At 55.8% G+C, this 20,870-nt stretch overlaps 4 protein-coding genes across 6 annotated transcripts; 2 read left to right on the forward strand and 2 right to left on the reverse strand.

Moving 5' to 3' along the window:
* The first annotated feature begins 36 nt into the window (after positions 1-36).
* Positions 37-4,333, forward strand: Antkmt (adenine nucleotide translocase lysine methyltransferase). 3 transcript variants are annotated; one of them, XM_059269230.1, is made up of 5 exons: positions 1,887-2,854; positions 3,212-3,316; positions 3,399-3,539; positions 3,852-3,902; positions 4,058-4,333. In XM_059269230.1, the coding sequence occupies exons 1-5, from the start codon at positions 2,693-2,695 to the stop codon at positions 4,286-4,288; spliced, it is 690 nt and encodes a 229-aa protein (XP_059125213.1). In that variant the 5' UTR covers positions 1,887-2,692; the 3' UTR covers positions 4,289-4,333. The 3 variants fall into 3 exon arrangements, with proteins under 3 accessions (XP_059125214.1, XP_059125213.1, XP_059125215.1); XM_059269232.1 differs by lacking the exon at positions 1,887-2,854 and adding an exon at positions 2,861-3,039; XM_059269231.1 differs by lacking the exon at positions 3,852-3,902 and having other exon boundaries at positions 37-2,854.
* A 77-nt stretch (positions 4,334-4,410) lies between these two features.
* Positions 4,411-9,066, reverse strand: Ccdc78 (coiled-coil domain containing 78). Its single transcript, XM_059269885.1, has 14 exons — positions 8,983-9,066; positions 7,903-8,079; positions 7,572-7,688; positions 7,356-7,442; positions 7,043-7,153; positions 6,619-6,707; positions 6,428-6,506; positions 6,218-6,343; positions 5,789-5,964; positions 5,580-5,661; positions 5,347-5,426; positions 4,814-4,880; positions 4,643-4,743; positions 4,411-4,552 (listed from the first exon to the last, which is right to left on the reverse strand). The coding sequence occupies exons 1-14, from the start codon at positions 9,064-9,066 to the stop codon at positions 4,441-4,443; spliced, it is 1,488 nt and encodes a 495-aa protein (XP_059125868.1). The 3' UTR covers positions 4,411-4,440.
* Positions 8,578-11,472, forward strand: Haghl (hydroxyacylglutathione hydrolase like). The gene is made up of 9 exons (XM_059270283.1): positions 8,578-8,684; positions 8,967-9,169; positions 9,457-9,521; positions 9,606-9,723; positions 9,810-9,918; positions 10,000-10,103; positions 10,297-10,398; positions 10,622-10,701; positions 11,030-11,472. Exons 2-9 carry the CDS (start codon positions 9,065-9,067, stop codon positions 11,196-11,198), a joined length of 852 nt encoding a protein of 283 aa, XP_059126266.1. The 5' UTR covers positions 8,578-8,684; positions 8,967-9,064; the 3' UTR covers positions 11,199-11,472.
* Positions 11,468-20,233, reverse strand: Ciao3 (cytosolic iron-sulfur assembly component 3). Its single transcript, XM_059270282.1, has 11 exons — positions 20,109-20,233; positions 18,884-18,979; positions 17,499-17,642; positions 17,090-17,222; positions 15,214-15,348; positions 14,734-14,852; positions 13,841-13,970; positions 13,358-13,430; positions 12,927-13,064; positions 12,434-12,591; positions 11,468-12,290 (listed from the first exon to the last, which is right to left on the reverse strand). Exons 1-11 carry the CDS (start codon positions 20,172-20,174, stop codon positions 12,052-12,054), a joined length of 1,431 nt encoding a protein of 476 aa, XP_059126265.1. The 5' UTR covers positions 20,175-20,233; the 3' UTR covers positions 11,468-12,051.
* Between the last annotated feature and the right edge of the window lie 637 nt (positions 20,234-20,870).

Raw genomic sequence — 20,870 nt, forward strand, 5'->3', positions numbered from 1 at the left:
GTGGTAGGAGGGTGGGTGGGAAGGGTGTGGCTCCAATGGCATCCTGGTACCCGCAGTGAGGTGATAGACGACTAAATAACCCGGGTCACACCAGCCACTGTAGACTTGGTCTTCTGCGACACACCCAGCTCTGCTCCTGCCTCACTTTACCTGCTCTCCCCTCTGCTGCCCTCCTAACCCTTCCTGGCCTGCCTGCCCTGCTGACCCAGCTGACTGGTGGGCCCATTTCCCTCTAACCCCGGGGTGCTCTTGGCTGAGAACTTAAGTGCTGCGGTTCTCAAGACTTGGGCTGATTGGGGTTCCTTAGGTTCACTTCCAGCTCTGAACGAGGTCTGTTAGGGAGGGGTGCTGTAGTCTGGCAGTGTGCCATTCCCTTCCGTGGTCGTTGTGAGCCATACAGTCATCCTTGGCCTGGTCCCGCCCTTGGGGAAGAATGGGCCCCTCTGTCCGGAGGCCCCTGCGACGTGCTGAGCATCCAGACACGGCAAAGAGCCTGCAGGGTGTGGGGTCTCCACTGCAGGATCCTGCTGGTTCGTTTCCGGCGGGAGAAGTGCACAATGAGGTCTCTAAGGACTGTTTCCCGCCACTGGCCCCATTGTTGCCGTCCCTGGCTTCCTCCTGGGCCGCTTCTTTATTTTGTAAAGGGCTAGTGAGACCCTGGACAGACAAAGCCTATGGCCTGAAAGCCCTTGAGTGAGGTGTGCACAAGGTTTCTCAGGCCCCAGCCAAGCGGATTCCTGCCACCTCTACCTCATGGCTTCTGAGAAACCGTGAGCTCCAGTGCTGAGTGGAATGGGAGTAGAGTTCCAGAAATGGCTTTCTATCCTCGCGGGCCCTCCCTTTAAGGCTTTCATCCATCATCAGTCCCAGTGGACTATTCATTCTTTGGTAAGGAACAGGCTGGGACAGGGCTCGGCAGGGACCAGACATATGGTTCCTTGTGTCGACTGTGCCAGTGAAGGTACCTTCTTGTGCCACACCCTACATAGGCCCTGGAATGGCTACCTTGGAATGTTTATAGGCAGATAGCTTAAATAACACCTGTACATATGCTAGGGCAGAGAGCATGCTCCTTTTACTTAGACGGCCTGCTTATGGAGGGGGGGGGGTGATGAGGGTAAGTGATCACTCCTGAAGAGCAGGTGACACCATTTTCTTCCACCATCTGCCTCTGGACTGGCTCCCTGCTACTTACTCTCATTTCCCCAAACTCCATGGAGTGCTAAGGGCTTAGACCGGCACCTTTCCACCTGGGTGTGGGGACGACTGGGCCAGTGACCTCGTGTTTGCACTAGGGAACGAGTGATGAAGGCCCCGAAAGTGGAAGCAGAGACAGCAAGGGGAATGGTGTGTGTGTGTGAGCAGGTGGACCGAAATCACAGGAACTAGCCTGGGAAAACCTGTGTGCACCAGAGACACCTCCAAGTAGAGCCCCGGCAACTGAGGAGCAGAGTGCTTTGTGTGGGTGCCAGTCAGGTAAAGTTGCCAGGGCTCCCTGGGTGCTCTAGGCCTGAGAATACTGCCAGGAGCAGCCGATAAGAATAGCTGTGCCCAAGCAACCCTGTCTAGAATTCGGTGTGTGGGAGGGCCCCATTTCAGTTCTGCTGGTGACGATTTGATTCTGAGCTGGGTGGAGTAGAGCCTCTTTCCACAGAATACACATACTCTGCTGCCTTGGGATACCCGTCCTTCAGACTGTTTTGGAGGAAAACACTCTGCACCCCGGGGGACAGGGTGGTGGTCTTGGGCATGCTCAATTTGGAAGTCAGCACGGGTTCTACTAGATAGCTGAGGAGGAGCCGGCCAGGACGGGACACAGACAAGGAGGACTTTACATTCACGGCCATTTAGCTTTAATGTAGGTGGTCGGGGTCCAGCAGATTGACTCAAGGCTCTATCTGTTTACATGCAGGGCCTTACTAGGAGTCACTCAACCCTTTATTTTTGAAGGAAAGAGAGCTTCCGGGCTCCTGAGCTGTCTTTCACCCTAGGCTGGGCCAGCTGCCAGCACCCAGCCTCTCACATCCGGCCCCCTCCCTCCACACTCACTAGAGAGCCAACATCTGTCTGTATCTGCCCGCCCCTCTCCTTCGACCCCAGAACACCCTCTATTTCCCGCCTAGTTGTCGTCGCTGTCGGAGGGACTGGAAGGACGTCCTCCCTGGGTTGCTTCTGGGTGTTTGGTAGGATTTCAGGAAGTCTTGGTCAGCAGAATCCGCATGAGGAGAATGACTTCCAGTTATAGTGGCCCTGGTTTTAACCTGGGGCTGCGGGGCAGGAGCAGTATGGCCTCAGGGGGATCCAGAGCTGAGGTTTCATATAGTTGTCTGCAGGGTGGACCCAGAGGCTAGCCGCTGTAGATCTTGGACCATAGACCTACGAGGGGCAAACCCTGTAAGGCTCGCCTTTCTCCTGGGTCATTGAGACTCGATACCATCACCCGGAACCCACAGGAGGGGCCACGCCCGGTTAGGGGGAGAAGAATGAGTGACGGACTGGCCGCACAGGCCCCTTCCACTTCCGGCGTCCGATCGCAGTCTCTATCTAGACTTATGCGGTCGCTGCAACGGCTGGGGTAGGCGCCGGACAGAAAGAGTACGGCTCAGGCCGGCGGTGGCCGGGAGGGCAGCCGCCTCCAGCTCCCGCCTGGAGGCCTTGGGAAGGACGACCCTGGACGGCGTATCTCTCGACCATGGATCACGACGACCCGGCCGAGGCGTTGACTGCACTGCGCGAGAGGCGGCCGGGCTTGCTGGAGCTATTGCAAGCAGCGGCAGGCTCGGGGTTGGCCGCCTACACCGTGTGGGCGCTGCTTCTGCAACCGGGCTTCCGCCGCGTGCCTCTGAGGCTGCAGGTGCGACGTTGGACGTTCCTTAGAAGGAGCAGGACCAAAACTGAAGCGAGACGTGGATCAATGGGTGGGATCGCTCGTAAAGATGGGCGGGACCAATTATGATGCGGGACCTAACCAGGGGACCGGATGTACGGAGAGGTGGAACTAATACGTTGCAGGGCCTGAGCCTGTCGTCATGACCAAGGGTATATAAATGAAGCTGGGATTGAATTACTGGGGCGGGGGGAGGGGGGCGGGGCTGCACTGGGTGTGGCAGATATCTAAGGAAGGAAAGCTAGTAAGCATGAAACGTCCCCCAACCTGGTGCTTTGGTCTGTGCAACTCTAGCCTCAGCCCACCAAATTCCTTATTCAATAGGTGCCCTACGTTGGCGCGAGTGCCCGGCAGGTTGAGCACGTGTTGTCGCTGTTGCGAGGCCGCCCTGGAAAAATGGTGGATCTAGGCTCTGGTGATGGCAGGATCGTAAGGCCTGTGTGTCCGTTCGTTGCCCCTCCCGTGGTGGCCCCCTCCCTACATCCAGGTCCCACACTCTTGGCTCTCATAGGTGCTGGCGGCCCACCAATGTGGTCTCCGTCCAGCTGTGGGTTATGAGCTGAACCCGTGGCTTGTGGGACTTGCAAGGCTGCATGCCTGGAGGGCTGGTTGTTCCGGGAGTGTCTGCTACCATCGAAAGGATCTCTGGAAGGTAACTTATCAAACTTCATTTTATCTTTTTTTTTTTTTTTTTTTTGAGACGAGATCTCTAGGCCAGGCCTATCTCAAATTCACTGTATAGCCCAGGATAACATTGAACTCCTACCTCTACCTTCTGAGTGCTAGGATTACAGGCATGCAACATCAGACCAAGTTTATGCAGAACTGAAGATCAAACCCAGCTCCTGATACCTTTATCTCCCGGGTTTCATGCTCTGAATGCTACCACACTGATACCTGGGTGGGCCGGAGGCCAGAACTCAGTGACCCCATGCCTTCCAGCCTTTATCTTTGTTTCCCACAGGTGAGCCTCAGAGACTGTCACAATGTGTCTGTGTTCCTGGCCCCCAGTGTGGTAGGTCTTGGGTCTGCTGTCCTGCTAGGAGGTCAGGGCCACACTCTTGGCGCTTGGCTGCTCTGCGGGCTGGAATAGGTTCTGGGCCTCGCTGGATGGGGCAGCTTTTCCTTACCTGCCCCTGTGCCCTCCTCCCTCCTGTTCTCTCCTTACAGCTCCCACTGCTGGAGGACAAGCTGCAAGGAGAGCTACCTGCAGGGGCCCGTGTGGTATCTGGACGTTTCCCCCTTCCCACCTGGCAGCCTGTAGCTGTGGTGGGTGAGGGCCTGGACAGAGTCTGGGCCTATGATGTCCATGGTACTGGGCCAGCTGTGTCTTCCTGTGGGGTGTCCACCAAGGCTATCCCAGAGTCCAGTTCTACCTCCATCCCTGGGACCCTTGTTTGATAGGCTGGCCGACTAGATACAATAAAGACTCAATACAGGCTTCAATCCTGACTCTTGTTTGTTCCAGGAATCGCTGTATGGGGTGGGGTGTGCAGTGGGTTCCTTGCTGGCTGTGAAGAGGTTTGATTTGTAGTCTCTGGGAGACTAGCTAGCTAGTGACTCCGGGTCCTTGGGCGCTGGGTCCTAGTGGAAGGCATAACTTCCACTCCCTGGCGGTCTCCTGTATTCACCAACTTCCTCAGTCTCTGGATTTCCTGCTTGTACCTGATTGGGATGATCAGACAAATCACCTCTCTGGCCATGGGTTCTTTCCCTTCCACCTAGATTAGGGCCCTGGGGTCACACCCGGCCTACCTGCCCAAGTGCTGGTCCACATACTGCTGTAGCTCAGAGAGCTGCTGCTCTGCCATGGTGGCCCGGACTATCAGCTGCGCCCGCTCTCGTTCCAGCTCTGCCTGGTGGAGGCATGAGCCATGAGCCGGGGCAGGGCGTAGGGAGGGGCCCCCACCGTTCCTTGCCCACTACCTGGGTGTCCTGGGAGAAGTCCTGCAGCTTCTTCTGGATTTGGGCCCAGGATGCAGTATCCAGGGCCCTGTGAGGGGAGGAGGGCAGGAGGGGCAGTCTCCAGGCAGGCATGATGCCTGCTGTGTGGTTTTAGGACAGCACAGCACTGCCTGGGGCTCTGGAGCATCTGGGCCTGGAGAACCCTCTACTAGGTGTCTTCTTCCCCAGAACTTGTCCTTTAGGTTCCCCAGTCCCTGGGAGGTGCTATCTCCAGTGCCTGCCTGCTATACAGCAGGTGTGGAGGCCCAAAGCTAGGGCTGGCCATGCCACCCAGACTGTCAGCTCCCACCAAACCCAAGTGTTACCTATTAGATACTTAACAAAGCAGCCATCCATTTTTTCTATGATTACCAATGTCCCCCATACAAACTGAGGTAGCCCAGAGCAGGGATAGGAGAATCCCAGCCAGCAGCAAGGTTGGCCAAATGGACGAAGGCTGTGCAGCTTTCTGCCTGACCTCTAGACCTTCCCTCCACCAACAGGAGGGCACTCACAGTGGCTGTGACCTGCCGTCCTTGGAAGTTTCGCCAGGTCCTTTCTCGGGGTACTGTAGCAGTGTCCTGCGTCTGCCATACTGTAAAGCACATTATGGGTTCCCTTGATTGACTGAACAAGGCCAACTGCTCAAAGGCTCTGAGCTTGGGATGAGGCCTGGGGGAGTGCTGGGCCTCTGGGCTTCAAGGTAGTTTCAGGCAGTATGGACGGGGCACCTGGGCCCCAGCATTACCTCATTCTCCCTTTGGTGGCCGAGTTCGGTGGCCCAGTGCATGGGTAATGGCTCCAGGTCGATGGCTGTTGCGAAGGTAGCCCTGGGAAGTACCATGTGCCCTGTTGGGATCTATTTGTGCCTAGGACTGCTCCTGCAGCATGCTAAGCCACAGTGCAGGTCATGTGGGGCCACCCCACCCCTGGTGTCTGCGTCAGGGTGGAGCCCACCTGCAGGTGGTTAGCAGCAACTCCTGCCCCCGGCTCAGATCTGCCAGACGCTTGCGGTAGGTCCGGGCTGCTTGGGCCAGTTGTTGCTCTCGGCTGCGGTGTGCGGCCCGAATGTCCTGCAGAGTGTCCTCCAGGAACGACTGAAGGGCTGCCCGACCCGTGCTGTTGGCAGTCTCCTGGAGGAGGTTGGGTAGGACAGAGCTAGGGTTGGGGCTGGCTTTGGACTAGGTTAGGCAGTCAAGCTGGAGGAGCTGGGCTTGAGTTGGGTAGGATGGCACTTGATTGGATCTAACCTCACCTCCTACCCCAGCTGGCTGTGCAGGGACCTGGGACCACGAAGTTTCCCCATGACTGTCCAGCACATCCAGGCCAGGCTTGCACTCAAGACTCAGAGGCCACTTCCGACCGCCACAGAACCTAAGTGCTCACCACTGTCTCTTTGGCATAGCGCTGCAGCCGGACGGCATACTCCTCATTCAACTTCTTCAGCTTCAACTGCAGCTGAGCATTTTCAGCTTCAGCCTGCCGGAGCTGACCCTGACAGGTAGACAGCACCTGGGAGTGTACAAGGGCTCTCGTTCTGTTTGTAGGACTCCCTCCAGCGACATCTTGAGGCTCACAGGGTAGGTAAACCCTCACCATGGCTTGGGCAGCCAGGCGCTGACCAGCTGTCCTGGCTTCCTCTCGGGCTCCCTGCAACTGCTGGCCTAGGACTGCCCTGCGAACACAGTACATGCTCAGCTAGACCATGATGAGGTGCTCCCTCATCCCCCAAAGGAGGATCTTTCTGGCCACTGGGCTCTGCTGGTTCTAGGTGAGGTGAAACTCACACTCGTGTCTCCAGCGCCTGCTGCCTGACTCTGTGATGCTCCAGGACCCATTTCAATTCTTCCTGCAGCTTCTGCTGTCCTCCCGATGGCTGTAGGGTGAACAAAAGCTGGCTGGGCAAGGGACATCAAACTCTGGAGTCCCCCCCCCCCGCCCCCCACAAGGCGGGCAGACTTTAGGCTAGGTGGCTGTGCACTCACGTTGCTCATGCTCAGGCTCAGAGAGTCTGTCTTGCTTGGGCTGCACCTTCATGGTTAGAGGGGAAGCAAGGGGAGGGGAGGGGAGGGGAGGGGAGGGGAGGGGAGGAAGCAGCAGACACCTGTTTCACTGCCCCTGTGGAGGTGCCCAGCCTGGCTCTCTTAAGTGTTCATGGTAACCTGGAGTCTGTGGTAGGTGACACATTCAGGCCTGGGCTTCTCCACTGACCTCTTGTGGTGGCACCTGGTGGTGCCCTGGATTGGCTGCTGGTTGGACGCTATGTCCCTTGCAGTCACCATGCTGCTCTAGCTCTAGCACCCGGCTTTCCAGTCGAAGAACCTATGGACATCAAGGGTGAGCAGGAATATCTGCTGGACCACCCAGAGCAAGTAGGTATTCACCTGGGCACATGCAGGGGCACATATACAGACACGAAGTGTGCGTTTACTCCCAGGCCCCTGAACCCCTTCATGGTGCTTGTCCTGGGGGTGCACTCTGTTCCTGAATGCACTCAGGCTGACACACAGAGCTGGTTACTCACTTCCTTCTTCAGCTCGAAGACTTCAGCTTCATGTTGTTCACGAAGGTGATGGGTTGCAATCTGGAGATCAACTAGCTCCTTAGAAATCTGTGGGTAACCAGGGGAGAGATGCTGCCAGTGGCTTCATGGGCTTTCTGCTCCTACCAGAACCCAGAACCCCACAGCCCCACAGCCCCACAGCCCCACAGCCCCACAGCCCCACAGCCCCACAGCCACCTGCAGCCACTGCTTCTCACTCAGCTCTGGATCGGTCTGATACTCTGTCTCCAGGCTGGTAGCCCAGGCTGGGTGTCCAGAAACTCTTGGCAACCAGTCCTCAGTTCCTGGAACAACCTGGGAAGGCACCCCCGCCCCCATACACACACATTTAGGTGGGTCTCCAGCCTGGGCTGTGGACCTCGCTCTTATAGAGGCATTTCAGCCCTCCTGAACAAGGTCAGCTCCTTCCCTGGGCAGGAACAGACCCGGGATCCAGGACTTCATCCCTTCTGGTCTGTGAAGGAAAGGAAGGACCCCAAGGCAACATCAGTGTCCTGGGAAGACTCACATTCTCTGTCACTTGAAGTGGGGCCCCTGGCCTGGGGCCTGGGGCTGCCACATCCTCCATAGGGGAAAGGAATTCTGGCCCCGGACCTGTCTGATGGTGGCCTGCTTCCTGGCTGTTGCTGTGAGTGTTGCCAGTGTTGCCAAGGCCTCTGTTGATCTTAGAGACTACCCATCCTGCCTACAAGGAAGGGCAAGGCGGTTCAGTGCTTACGAAGAGGGTGAGAGTGCTCAGCTCCTTCCACATTCCATTCCTTCATGGGCCCCATGTCATCTGGGAAATACAGACAGGCACCCCGTATATTTCAGGCCAGCTGGATCCAGCAGGGCATGACAATGCTAAACCTGTACCTGCAGTTGTGGGCACTATTTTTTCTTTATATGGGATGTCCTGCCCTCCTGTAGGGATTCATAATTCTAGACTCTTGCATATCTTCCTGTGTCAGCTGAACTCACACCAGCAGGTGAACAAGCTGGACACACCCTACCACCCTCCGTCTGAGAGAAACGGGCATAATCAGGGGCAGTGAACTTCGCGAGCTAGCTCAGCCTGGGCACCAGGAAGGATAACTTGAGGAGATGCCCTTGCCTGATGCTGAGATGGAGCATGCTCACTACACTACCCTGCGCCCTATCGGGGCGTGGATTCCCTTTTGCGCACGCGCAATTCCTGCGTCTCCCGTCAGATCTCGGCTGCACTCAGGGTCGCGCCGGGGGGGAGTAGGGGAGCGTGGGAGGCAGCGGCCACGCTCTGGCAGGGACGCTAGATTGGCGGCTCATGTGTGGGTGAGCAGGACAGAAGGGAATGAGGTCGACCCAGGCCTTGGGGTCTCACTGTAGCTGAGAGAGGCGGGGTCTGTGGAGGAAGGCGGGGTCTACCGGAACTAGGAGGCGGAGCTAGAAGGAAGCCGCAGTGCTGTGTAGCTTTTGGGGGAAGGTGAAGCTGGGACAAGGGGCGGGGTCTGAGGTGGGCAGGGCCGCCGGCCCCTGAGTCTTGGGTCTTGGAGCTAAAGTGGGTCCTCTGAGAAGCTCCTGGGCAGCGGAGCAACTCTTCTTTTGTACCCCCAGTGTGTGTGTGTCTGACCTGCCTCGCGCAGCTCAGGAGAAGGGATTCACTAGGCTGGGGTGCCTCTTTTGGAGGTGAGGACTGGCTGAGGTCTGTGACCATGAAGGTCAAAGTCATCCCGGTACTTGAGGACAACTACATGTACCTGATCATTGAGGAGCACACACGGGAGGCAGTGGCTGTGGACGTGGCTGTGCCCAAGAGGGTGAGGACCGACAAAGGATGCCATCAAGGGACTCCCTACCTCTCTGTCTGGAGCAGACCTGATCCCCTGTATTTTTACCTTACAGTTGATGCATTATCTTTGGGTTCCCCTGAAGTTATGGCTACCTTTGGTGTTTGTGGTGCCCCAGTACTTTTAATTGTCTGCCCGATATCTTCCCTGGCCTGTGCTGTCCTGAGTCCTGGGCCTGCCTGGAGAACTAAGCCCTGAACCTAGTGCCGCAGTATGGGATGGGTGGCCCACGGCACTACAACTCCAATTCTTTCCAGCTGCTGGAAATTGCAGGCCGCGAGGGGGTGTCTCTGACCACGGTGCTGACCACCCATCACCACTGGTGAGTAAAGCGGGTGTGTGCCAAGGCCTAAGTCAGATTCCTCCACTAGCACCCTGACTTGACCAAGCTCCTGTTCTTCCACAGGGACCACACACGTGGAAATGCGGAGCTGGTGCACCTGCGGCCGGGACTGGCGGTGATGGGAGCAGATGAGCGCATCTGTGCGCTAACCCGCAGGCTGGCACATGGGGAGGAGCTTCGGGTGAGCATGCGCCCAGAAGGGGTGGGGAGAGTCCTGGCCCGGGCTTGCCCTCCAGCCCTCACAGGTCCAATGCCTCACCATCACAGTTTGGGGCCATCCATGTACGATGCCTCTTGACGCCGGGCCACACCTCTGGCCACATGAGCTACTTCCTGTGGGAGGATGAATGCCCGGACCCACCAGCTCTCTTCTCTGGTACCTTGCAGCCTGGACTCATCCACTTATGCAATTTCACTGTGCCCTCCCTACCCCCTTCTGACCCTCTTTCCTCCCTAGGGGATGCTCTGTCAGTGGCAGGCTGTGGCTGGTATCTGGAGGATACTGCACAGCAGATGTACCAGAGCTTGACCAAGATCCTGGACACCCTGCCACCCCAGACGGTGAGAGAGCCTTCTGTGGGGTCCACATGCTTGGTACTGAACTTCTTCCTGGTACAACCTGTGCTTCTGTACCGGTCCTGCTTTGGTAAAGGTGGTGTGGACCAGAGTGGGTTGGATGCTAGGTTAGGGATGAGTGCCTGTCCCTTCCTTGACTTGGGGCAATGTGTGTTCACTGAGCTCCCTCTTCTTGCAGAAGGTGTTCTGTGGTCACGAGCATACACTGAACAATCTTGAATTTGCGCATAAAGTGGAGCCCTGCAACGACCATGTGCGAGCTAAGCTGTCCTGGGCCCAGGTGCATCCTTTTCTGGCTCCACAACAGGGGTGGAGGCAGGAGTCGTCTTCCTGAAGTTTGGGGGAAGTCCAGAAAGGGAGTCACTGGGGAGTCAGACTGACACTTCTGCTGGCTGCAGCTGGCTAGGCCAGAGTCTGCCCTGCTACAGACCGTCCGCCACCCACCTTAATCTCCCTGTGGCTGGTGGATCCCAGCTGTAATCAGGGGCCTGTGCTCTTTGCAGAAGAGAGATGATGATGATATACCTACTGTGCCTTCGACACTGGGTGAGGAGCTCTTGTACAACCCTTTCCTGAGGGTAACGTAAGTATGGCTGTGTCCTGGGCCTTCTTCCTGTGGTGGGGCCTGGGCCGTTCCAGTGGATGGGGCAGCCTCAAGAGGCCATATGCACTGCCAGCTCGAGTGTCCCCGTGGAGCAGTCTCAGGACTAGCCGGCATCCTTGGGGCCTCTTTGGCAGTCATTTGGGTAGTTAGGAGGGTATCTAGGGACTATTTATTGAGCTGAATGTCCCTGGCATCAGGGAAGGGCATTTGTTAAGGGCCCTCTTCCTTCTATGCAATGCTCTGCTTGGCCCCACCCCCATAGGCAGCTGGCCAGCCCCACAATTCCCCAGCATACTCTTCCCTGCAGAGAGGATCCAGTGCGTGAGTTCACAGGCCAGGTGGCACCAGCCCAGGTCCTGGAGGTACTCTGCAGGGAGCGAGCACGCTTCCAGCTTGCTTTGGAACCACCGCAGCCCCAGGTTCGGGCGCTCCTGGCCTTGCAGTGGGGGCTTCTGAGTACACCCCAGGAAAAATGAGCCATGTGGGGAGGCTGCTTGTCTCCACACCCCTTCTCCTGATCTCAAGCTGACTGGAACCCTGGCCTCCAGAACATTCCTCTGAGGCCCTGCCACCCCGCTTTAAAGAACCAGCAAATGGTGCTTTCCTTGTCTCTACTGCTCAGGGGGCCAGACAGGCGGACTCTCTGGAGGAGCTGTTGTGGGCCCTGAGACATACATGTCTGGGGGCCGAGAAGAGTGAATAAACTTTGAAAGGTCCAGTGTGGTGCCAGACACACAGGAGATGCTTCCAGAGGTACAGACCTGTTTATTAGTGGTGAGGCTGGGAGAGAGACAAGCTATGGAGTTCTCACAGCCATACAGGCGTGGTGCTGTCTGACTGCCCAGATGACAGCCAGTTTTTAGAGGATCAAGTGCCCCACTAGGTTCAGGCTTGATACCTGCCCTATACTTTGTAGCTTTAGGGGTTAGCCACAGAAACGAAATGGCTCATACTCAGGCTACTACAGCCAGAGGGCAGGGCAGGGAATATGCCCATGACTCTGGGCCAGTAGGAGAGATTCTGGAACCTCCTCGAACCTTTAGCCTCCTTGGCTACCCCTGATCCTGCCTGCACTCTGACCGTGCAGAGCTCAGTGTGGAATCTGGAGGTGCACAGGCCATAGACCACATTACCAACCAGAGGCACGCAGGTCATGTACTGCCAAGGACACGTGCGGCTAGTGACCCACTTCAGCACAGAATCCAAGTCATCCTTGTGGCTCTCCTTGAATTCTGAAGGTCTCTGGTGTGTTCTCTGTTGCTGATACCCACATGGTCTTCCTTGGAGTCTTGGTGCTAGCCGCTGGGGCTCTCAGACCCTCAAGGCCTCCTACCACCTGATGCTGAGGCCTGAGTTGGTCTTCTCCACAGCATGGTATTGCGTGTGCAGCAAGCGGCGGGTCTGCTCGGGTCCCTCACCTTGCAGCCAGTGCTGGTACAGCTCCTGGACCCCAGGTGCATCTTCGGGTGCCTCGTTCCTCACCATGCTGTACAGTCTTTCCACTTGCTGGAGGAGCTCCTGGCCTTGCATATCTGGAGCCTTGAGCTGGCCCCCTCCATTCAAGCAGCCTGTGGCAGAGCACAGGGCATGGTGGGAAGTCAGGGTTAGCCCCCTGACTCCCGGGTGTGGAGAGGGGACGTGTCGCCCTCCTGTCCAACCCCTTCCACCTTCCACTGGTGGCAAGCTGCTGTGCTATGCTAGGAGGAACTACCTGAAGGGCAGGCCATGACTTCCACGTAATGGTAGGGACAGCGGCCTCGTTTCAGCTTCTGTACAAGGTTCTGGATGTTGCGGAAGCCATAGGCCACGGCAAAGCGCAACAGCACCTGGCCTTCCCTCTCTAGCGTCACCTCCTGGAAGTCCTTGTTCCTGAAAGTGTACAAGACTTGTGAAACTGCACATTGCCATGCAAACCTGTCCCTGCCCAGGTGCAGACGCCCTCTGGCTTTGCTGCTTGCAGGCAGGGGAGGGATGATGGAGAAGGGGTACAGCTTGCATCCATGGGCCCACCCTGTAACCTCACCCCCAGGTGCTGTACCCAAGCAGGCACCTGCTAATTCTGGCTCAGGGTCTCTGCTGAGGAGACTGAAGCGGGTGCCCTGGCCTGCTTGCTCACACCTCATGCTCATAAGAGGAGACAGACTTGTGCCAAGGTCTCCAGGGGTCTTCCCCCCCAAGTTCACTTCAGTGCCTGCCCTGCTAACCTCATGGGTTGGTAGGTAACTTCAGCCACATGGATTCCAAAGAGCTCTTGGGCTGCGTGCCGGAACACATGCTCCAGGTAGCCTCCCGAGCCTCCACCCCGATGGCTGGTGGGCTCCTCAGCAGACGCACTACTGGTTCTGGGAGAGGGGCAGGTCAGTGCAGGAGGCTGGGGCTCAATACAGCTGAGGTCTCTTGTAGCCAGACCTTAAGAACTGTTCTTATGGTGGCCCTGGGAAGCTCAGGTGGCTTCTAGAGCAGGCTCTGCTTTGACACTGTAACTCAGCCACTCTTGGGCCCCAGCCAGGCTGTGGGGAGGTCTGGAGTCGGCCAGAAGGCAGCCTGGGTAGAAAGGAGGGGACAAGACACTGCCCCACCCCACAGGCAGCATCTGATCCCAAATAAACGTTCTCAGTCCCCACCACCAACTCACAAGCCATCCAGGGGCACAGGCTCCAGCTCTGAGAGTGAGACTCCTTCTTCTTCCAGCAGCCTAAAGACCTCTCCTGCAGAGGACCACAGCACATGCTCAGTTGGTCTCAGAATGCTGAGTCCAGCCAGCCTCTGCAGGCCCAGCGGAAGGCAAATCTGTCTGCAGCACTGTAAAGGGAGCCAGGGCTACTCTGCCAGTCCATGGCAGGTGGTGTAGCCTCCCAGACGGTTTATTTCTTAAGCGGGAGACAGGCTACTCCACTTAGAAGTGGGGTGAAGATGGGAGCCACAGGGAGTAGACTTGAGGTATTGCTTGCCCTCAAGACTCATTTTTGAACCAGCAAGGATTTGATAACTGGGTCTCCATTGGTCACAGGATCCTGGAGGCACCGAGGGACATCCCTGGGGTCTGCTGGACTCTAGTGCTTGGCTCTAGGGGAGCCCTGTAGACAGTGGGGGGTAGAGTTATGCATGGTGACTGCACCTGTCGTAAGGACACAGTCCACATCACGGGTCTGGTACTCCTGGTTGAAGAAGTCAGGTCTGGACGCTTCTAGCTTTTTGTCATAGCAGGGCATCACTGTCACATGGTAGATCTTGTCCGGAGTCAGATGCTACAAAGAGAGTATAGAAAGCTTCAGTCCCATCTAAGCCAAGCTCAGAAGAGGCCCGACTGAAATGGGAGGCAGAGATGACTGCCAGGCATGACCTGTGCACCTACTCACACCCACTGGCCATCATGTGACCAGGGTCACATCTCCTCTCCTGCTTCTGTCCCTAACAGCCAGTGGCAGCAGAGGAGAGAGGCTCTCACTGCCTTTGAAAGAAAGAACAGGTCACAGTGGAAACAGCACGGACTCGAGGGAAGTGTGGCCATGCACATGCCGAGGGGATGCACAGGGTTGATGTCAGTGCTGGTGGGGTCAGGTACTACGGAAGCCAGCTCCCTTCCTCACCCTCCGTCAGTGGCTGACTTCAGTCTGGGTCCGGGGAATCGCTAGAAATGACCTCAGGTGAGATCTGATTTGTTCACCCAGCAGCCTGTGGGGTGTGCTTCTAGCCCGTGGTCTCCTGTTCCCTAAACGTGGAGTCTAGCCAACTCTAGATGTGAGAAGTGCCTTTATCTCAGAACTGGGCCCCCTGATGCCTGACAAAAGACAGCCCAGTTAGTAACAGGCCAGCTGAGCAAGACTGATACTGAAGCCAAGCTTATTCCACTGGCAGTAACATTAGGTGTCAGTCACCGAGACACCTCCAGAAAGTGCCATGGTCACAGGCAAGGGCTCAGTGGCCAGCCAGCCAGCAGGTCATCTCTCACTCCTGTGTCACAGCTGGCCACTACTCATTATGTTATCTGGGGATGCCCAGTCCTCTTACCTGTTGCTGGGCAAAGAAGTCCTTGACCAAGGAGCCCATAACCTGCTGTGGGGACCGGGCTGTGCTGATGTAGGGCAGGATAAAGTTGCCATGTGTCTTCTCAGCGTAGCAGATCCAGCCTGAGCCAAAAGGAACACATAGGTCTGAGATGTGCACAGGGCAGGCCTGGGGGTGGTTCACAAACAGCTGTTCTCCTCTTGGCAGTGACATGACATTCTGGGGGTGGACCGATTCACAGACGAAATTACTGTGGCATTAAGACATTCCTCCTGTCATCACTGTCACGAGGAAGGCTGGCATCTAGGTGATCACCAATGGGAACTGGTGACTACAGGTGATGTCCTGGGCCTTAGGCACCTCCTAGGTACTGACATTTCTACGCTTCTCTCAAGATACCCTTCCCCATCATTCCCATTTTCCTTGTCAAGCTGTCAGTATACCAAGTCCTAACTTCAGTTAAACAGCCATACATGGACATACCTGGGCAGGCAGAAGCCAGCATGGGCAAGGCCTCTCTGGAGTTGGCTTGCCCTCGGAATCGCCGCACAAACTCTTTCTGGCTCTCCAAAAGGCTGAAGTTCCTTGCAAAGGCAGTATCGAAGACAAAGTGTACCCCTGGAAGGCAATGGAAGGTTAACATGTGCCTTAGCCTTAACCATGGCAAAAACTAGCAGCCGAACACCTCTGTCCTGAGTGCGGCAACACTGTGGACCACAGGCCACGAACCCCAGTGTTACCGTAGCATGCCATTTCTATGGGGGCTCTAGGAAGCACAGTTTTACCAGGTACAGCACCTGCTGTGTAGATGACCCAAGAGCTGTCCAGTGGCCCCACCACTGCCCCTAAATAATCCTAGAGCGAATCCCTAAAGAATGTTCTCTCCTTGGCACCATCCTGAATGTGTTTAAGTCTTTCACACCAGTAGGGTTTGGCCCCTAGATGCTTTGGCCTCCTCCCGTTCAACCTGTGGTGCGTACAGAGATCTCTGCCTTACCAACAGCTTCCTCCTTATGACTACATCCCTGAGGGCTACACTGTTGGCCACACTGCTGCACCCCTGCATGGGCTGTGCAGACATGTCTCAGAGTCCTCTCAGCCACAGTGAGATGTTGTAGATATCTGCCTGCCTTCCCTAAGCCAGAAGCTGAAGCTCCTGCAGGACCCCAGTGGAAGACTATGCTCCTGGCTCTTCAATCCTCCTAGGACTGGGAACTGTCCTGGGGTGATGTGGGACTGGGTGCTCTTCTCTTCTCAGAACCACCTGCCCCCCTGCTGGTTTTTCTTGGGACCCAGGGGACTGAGGATGGCTTCTAGTACCACAGCAAGGGTCAGACCTCATGATACATATGTGTCACACAAGAGCACGGGGTGCTTGCCTATCAATAGGTGTCCCCTGCGAGACTCCTGGTCATGGTGGACAATACGTTGCCAGGTCATCTAACAGACAGGAACAGCATTCTGTGGAGGTGGCACCATGAATGCCCATGCCACTTCCCCCGATGGGCTTGCTGGTCACTCCGGTACTGGGACCCCAATTTAGTAGGGGGCTCTCAAAACACCCGTGTAATCCTCCACCCCAGCTCCTGGCACAGAGGTTAGCCAAAGCTGACCCAAGGCGGAACACAACAGATGTGACACCATGCCTGAGAAACAGTAATGGAGCCGGTAAGATGGCTGAGCAAGGAGAGGTCCCTGCTGTCAAACCTGACGACCTGAGTTCGATGCCTGTACCCAAGTAGTGGAAGGAGAGAACCAAGTCCTGAAAACGGTCCTGTGACCCACACATACAATACACACATCCAAAATAAATATGTAAACATGTAAAAAAAAAAGTACCCCCCCCCAAAAAAAAACCCCAAAAAACCAACTAAAAAACAAATAGTAACCGAAGCTGGGTACAGTAACACATATCTGTAATCTAAGTAATAGGGAAACCAAGGCAGGAGGAGTGTATGTACAGTGAAGCCAAGGCAAGCCAAGGCTACAAAGTGAGAGCCTGTCTCAAAAACCAAACACCAAAAAAACAAAACCAAAGCCCCAAGACCAAAGGGGGCATGTGCATGTAATTCCAGCGCTTGCAGGTTCAGACCAATCTCATCTGAGACCTAGTTTCCAAAAACCAAACACTAACAACAGAACCCGAAAGAATCAAGTAACTGTAAAAACACCCAGGGACGGGTGATAGTCAGTGAAAGTACCAAGTCAGAACTCAGGGGGCTTCTCCCCTAAGGTCCTGACCTCAGCCACCAGAGTGAAGCTTCAAGCCGAAGTTCAGTTCAGGGTGAGTGACAAGTGCCTGGGGGTGGGAGGAGCCCCCATACCAGCCGCCCTCGTTCACCCAAGGTTCTGCACCTACCTATTTTTTTGAAGAATGAAGTTAATTTCTTGGCAGTGTCTGAGGAATCCAGCTGAAACCTGGCAGCCAGTGATGCTCTGGACTGGGGTGAGATAGAAACGACCACCAGCCGCTGCTGACCGGGTGCTGCCACCTGGAATGCAAGAGTCTCTGGCTGTGCAGGATTTGTACAGATTGCCAGAGGCCAGCCTCAGCAGTGAGTTGCCATCGGCTGCACCACAGCTGGCCACGTTGATACTCAGAACCCAACCCAAAGCCCCAGCCCTAACACTTAGTATCAGAGGACACTGGCATGGGAGCCAAAAAACCTAAAGATGTGGGAGTCGCTGGAAGCCAGGCGGGCGGACAGCTGAGTTTCCCCTGATGAAGTACGTGCTGTAGGCTGCGGGGGCTGGTCCCCACTGCTCACCTTATTAGCATCCAGAACCTTCTGCAGCTCCTCATGACTCTGCTGGGTGATGAGCACCGTCTCTGCTGAAGTAACACAGCCACTGCATGCCAGGCAGTCATTCAGGGAGACCTTGGCCTTCTCCAGCCTCTGGGTTCTTCCATCCTGCAGGTGAGCAGAATCTGGAGCAGAGGGTCTTGTGGGCGATGGGCAGGACATTCATTCCAAGTAGGCTTTTTTTTTTTTTTTTTTTGGTTTTTAGAGACAGGGTTTTTCTGTGTAGCCCTGGCTGTCCTGGAACTTGTTCTATAGACCAGGGTGGCCTCCAATTGAGAGATCTGTCTGCCTGCCTCTCCTGAGTGCTGGGATTAAAGGCAAGCGCCGCCACCACCTAGCTCCAAGTAGCCTTCTGACATCCACTCACACCACCAACAACAGCATGAGAGCTGACTGGGGTCTATTTGCCAGCCACTCTTCATTTTCAGTTAGCTCTCCCTTTTTATCACAGTAGAATAAACTCAGCCTGAGCCCTTCAGCCCTCCTGCAGATGCAGGAGTGGTCTGAGCTAGGGCCAGGTGAGCTACAGGGGTCCCAGCTGACCAGAGGAGTAAGGCTAGAGGGTTAGAAGTCCCTCAAACTGCTCTCTGAGCCCGTGCTTTACACCAATGTCCCAACCTGAGGTTAATCCACGCCAAGAGACCCAAGGCCCACAGGCCCGGGCTGCAGCAGCACCGTAAAGATGAGGTCACTTGTCCTTAAAGTACAGCCCAGTGGTGATGGGCACCTTCCACTGTCCCTCCAGCCATGGGGCGGACCCTTTGTTGAGAACCAGGGCCTCCTGGTGCTATGGTGTCACAGGGCCACTGTTGTGGACAGACAGCTGGCCTTCTCTGTCATAGCTTTATCCTGCTTTTCACTGTTCACAGGGATCTGCACACTCATTCCCAAGGTTCCTCCAAGGTTCCTCCCCTACTCAGTGTTCCATAGCTGGGCATCACTTCTCCATGCGGTGGTGCATGGGATTTTAAAGGGATTCCTTAGAGTACAAAGGGCAGCTAGTCAGGGTTAATTTTCATTTAAAGAAGAAGGAGGGGGGGGCTTGAGGAGCCAAACCAGAAAATCTTAGGCTACTGGAAGTAGGGGAAGGTGGGAAGGATCCGCCATCACCACAAAAGGGCCCCATGCAGAACAGGACAGGCTGGCCACTCAACCTGGGCATCCCTACTCACCCTCCCAGCTCCCCATGGTCAGTGACTGTGACCAGTGAGAGATGCAGGGAGTTTCAGGGTGGCCACGTCTGTGACTGGATAAGGCAGAGGAGGTATGTTTCAGATCTGCCCCCCAGCACCCACCCCCACCAGTCCCCAGCCCCCAGTAGGGACTCGGCGAGACCTCTGGCTCCTTACTGGGTTCACTTGGAGATAACTCCCATCATCTTCGATGTGGATCTTGGCTATGCCACTTGCCGGCTTCTTATCCACCTTCACAGGCTTGATGCAATTCTACACCAGGAAGAAACCCCAAACCCGGCTCTGTTAGGGGAAGGTAACTCTGGAGGATGCTAGGCCTCAGGGATGGCTGGCTGCTGCACTGAGTGAGGCTGACCACCGAGGCCAGTTCCACCACCACCTCCTTGCCACTGAAGCCATGCTGAGCTCTGGCTGCCCACCCTTTTCTGTACAAGGTGAGGATATTATCAAGGTCACTCACCCTCCAGGTCCAGATCAGCATGAAGACTGGCGCTAACTCTATATGCAAGCGAATGTCTGCAGAAACCCTGACAAGCCCGTCCTTCCTAAGTGCCAGACAGCAGCACACCACCAGAGGCCAGTGTGTCAAGAAACCATGGCCAGACAGGCATGCTTTCCTTGGGAATATCTCGGAGGTCACCTCCAACCCACTGCCACAGATGAAACTTCATGCCTCTCCCCTTCCCCTGACATCTCCTGTTACTGCCTCCAGAACCTTGGTGGCCTTCTAGGAGATGGCCTTCCGGATGTCCGGTCCCAGGCAAGATGCCCAGTTCATCCTGCCTGTGTGGCAGCTCAGCCCTCTCTTCTATGGGTCATGAGACTTGGCCACAGAACTGCTAGCTCTGGGGACAAAGGAATACCGGGCAAGGGCACCAGCTCCTGTTTTCAGCTGGGGCTGTCTGGAGTCCCCTGTATCTTCCTCAAGGTAAGGTCAAGAACATGAGTGGCCCGAGTGGGCATCTCACCTGTCCCTTCAACATGGTCCCTTCCATTCAGATGAACAAATTGGCCCTGAGAGGGGGTGGGAACGGATGTCTCACAAGTGTGTGGAGGCTGTCCAGCCCCAATCATGTCTCTGTATCACCAGTTAGGTGACACTAGGAACCCCCACTTTTTTTTGTAACATTAAGTCTTCCTGTCACCCCTAAATACTCCCATAGCTTCTGGAAATCCCTCCTGGACATCTTGGGGTCCAGTAGCTGGCTGCCCAGCTCTCCCTGGCCTCAGTTGTCTGTGCTGGTAAGAAGGGAAGCAGACTGACTGAGACCCTGGGCCCTAGGTCTCTTGCTCAGGAAAAGACACAGGTAGGAGAGGTTTCCCGCTGCGCATGGCCAGGCCCGGCCCCTCCTCCGGCGCCACTTGCCCTTGGCCGGCCCACCTGAGACGGCCCGATGAAGTCATCCAGGTCGGTCAGCTGTAGTACCCCACTGAAGGGCGACGCCATGACAGCCTCACTGCCGCTGAGCGTCGCACGGGGGTGTCGCAAAATGACACCAAACGATAGGACTGTTCCGCCACTCTGCCGGAAAACGCAAATTCCAGCGCATGCTCATTTCTCCCCGTGGGCAAGCTTTTGGAAAGGGTGCGCGCCCTCTGCTGGAGGCCTTGGGAGCTCAGCCCAGCGGACTCAAAGGATCGAGTTCCACAGCGGTCCGTTTTCCGTGCCTCCCTTGGCCTGTGGTGGTGTATGGGGGTAGTGTAGACAAGGAATGCAAAGAATGAAACCCTAGAGTCAGAATCTCTCCCGCATCACACAGGAGTGGAAATCCGGGTCTCACTCATCATCTTGGTGCAGTACCCAAGCAAGGACCCCGATACAGTTCCTGCATCAGGAGAACATATTATTTGCAGTAGAACACAAAATTAACTTTGGTTCACGGGAATGCTTTGGAATGGGCTTACAAAAAATGAGATCGACAAGTGCTGTTGAGATTTTAAGACAGGAGTGTGGAAAAACATTTGAAGAAGCAAGTTCTTGGGCAGGTCCAGGACCAAAGAAGAGTTTCTGTTTGTGTGGGGAGGGTTCTAATGCCGGAAGGAGAGTGATGCAATCTCCCCTTTCCCCCAAACCTATAAGAACAAACAGAGTGGAGGGCTGACAAAATGTGAGGATTATCCAAGGCCCACTTCAGATATACAG

Source organism: Peromyscus eremicus, chromosome 8a (genome assembly GCF_949786415.1).
Source record: "Peromyscus eremicus chromosome 8a, PerEre_H2_v1, whole genome shotgun sequence".
NCBI classification, from domain to species: domain Eukaryota; kingdom Metazoa; phylum Chordata; class Mammalia; order Rodentia; family Cricetidae; genus Peromyscus; species Peromyscus eremicus.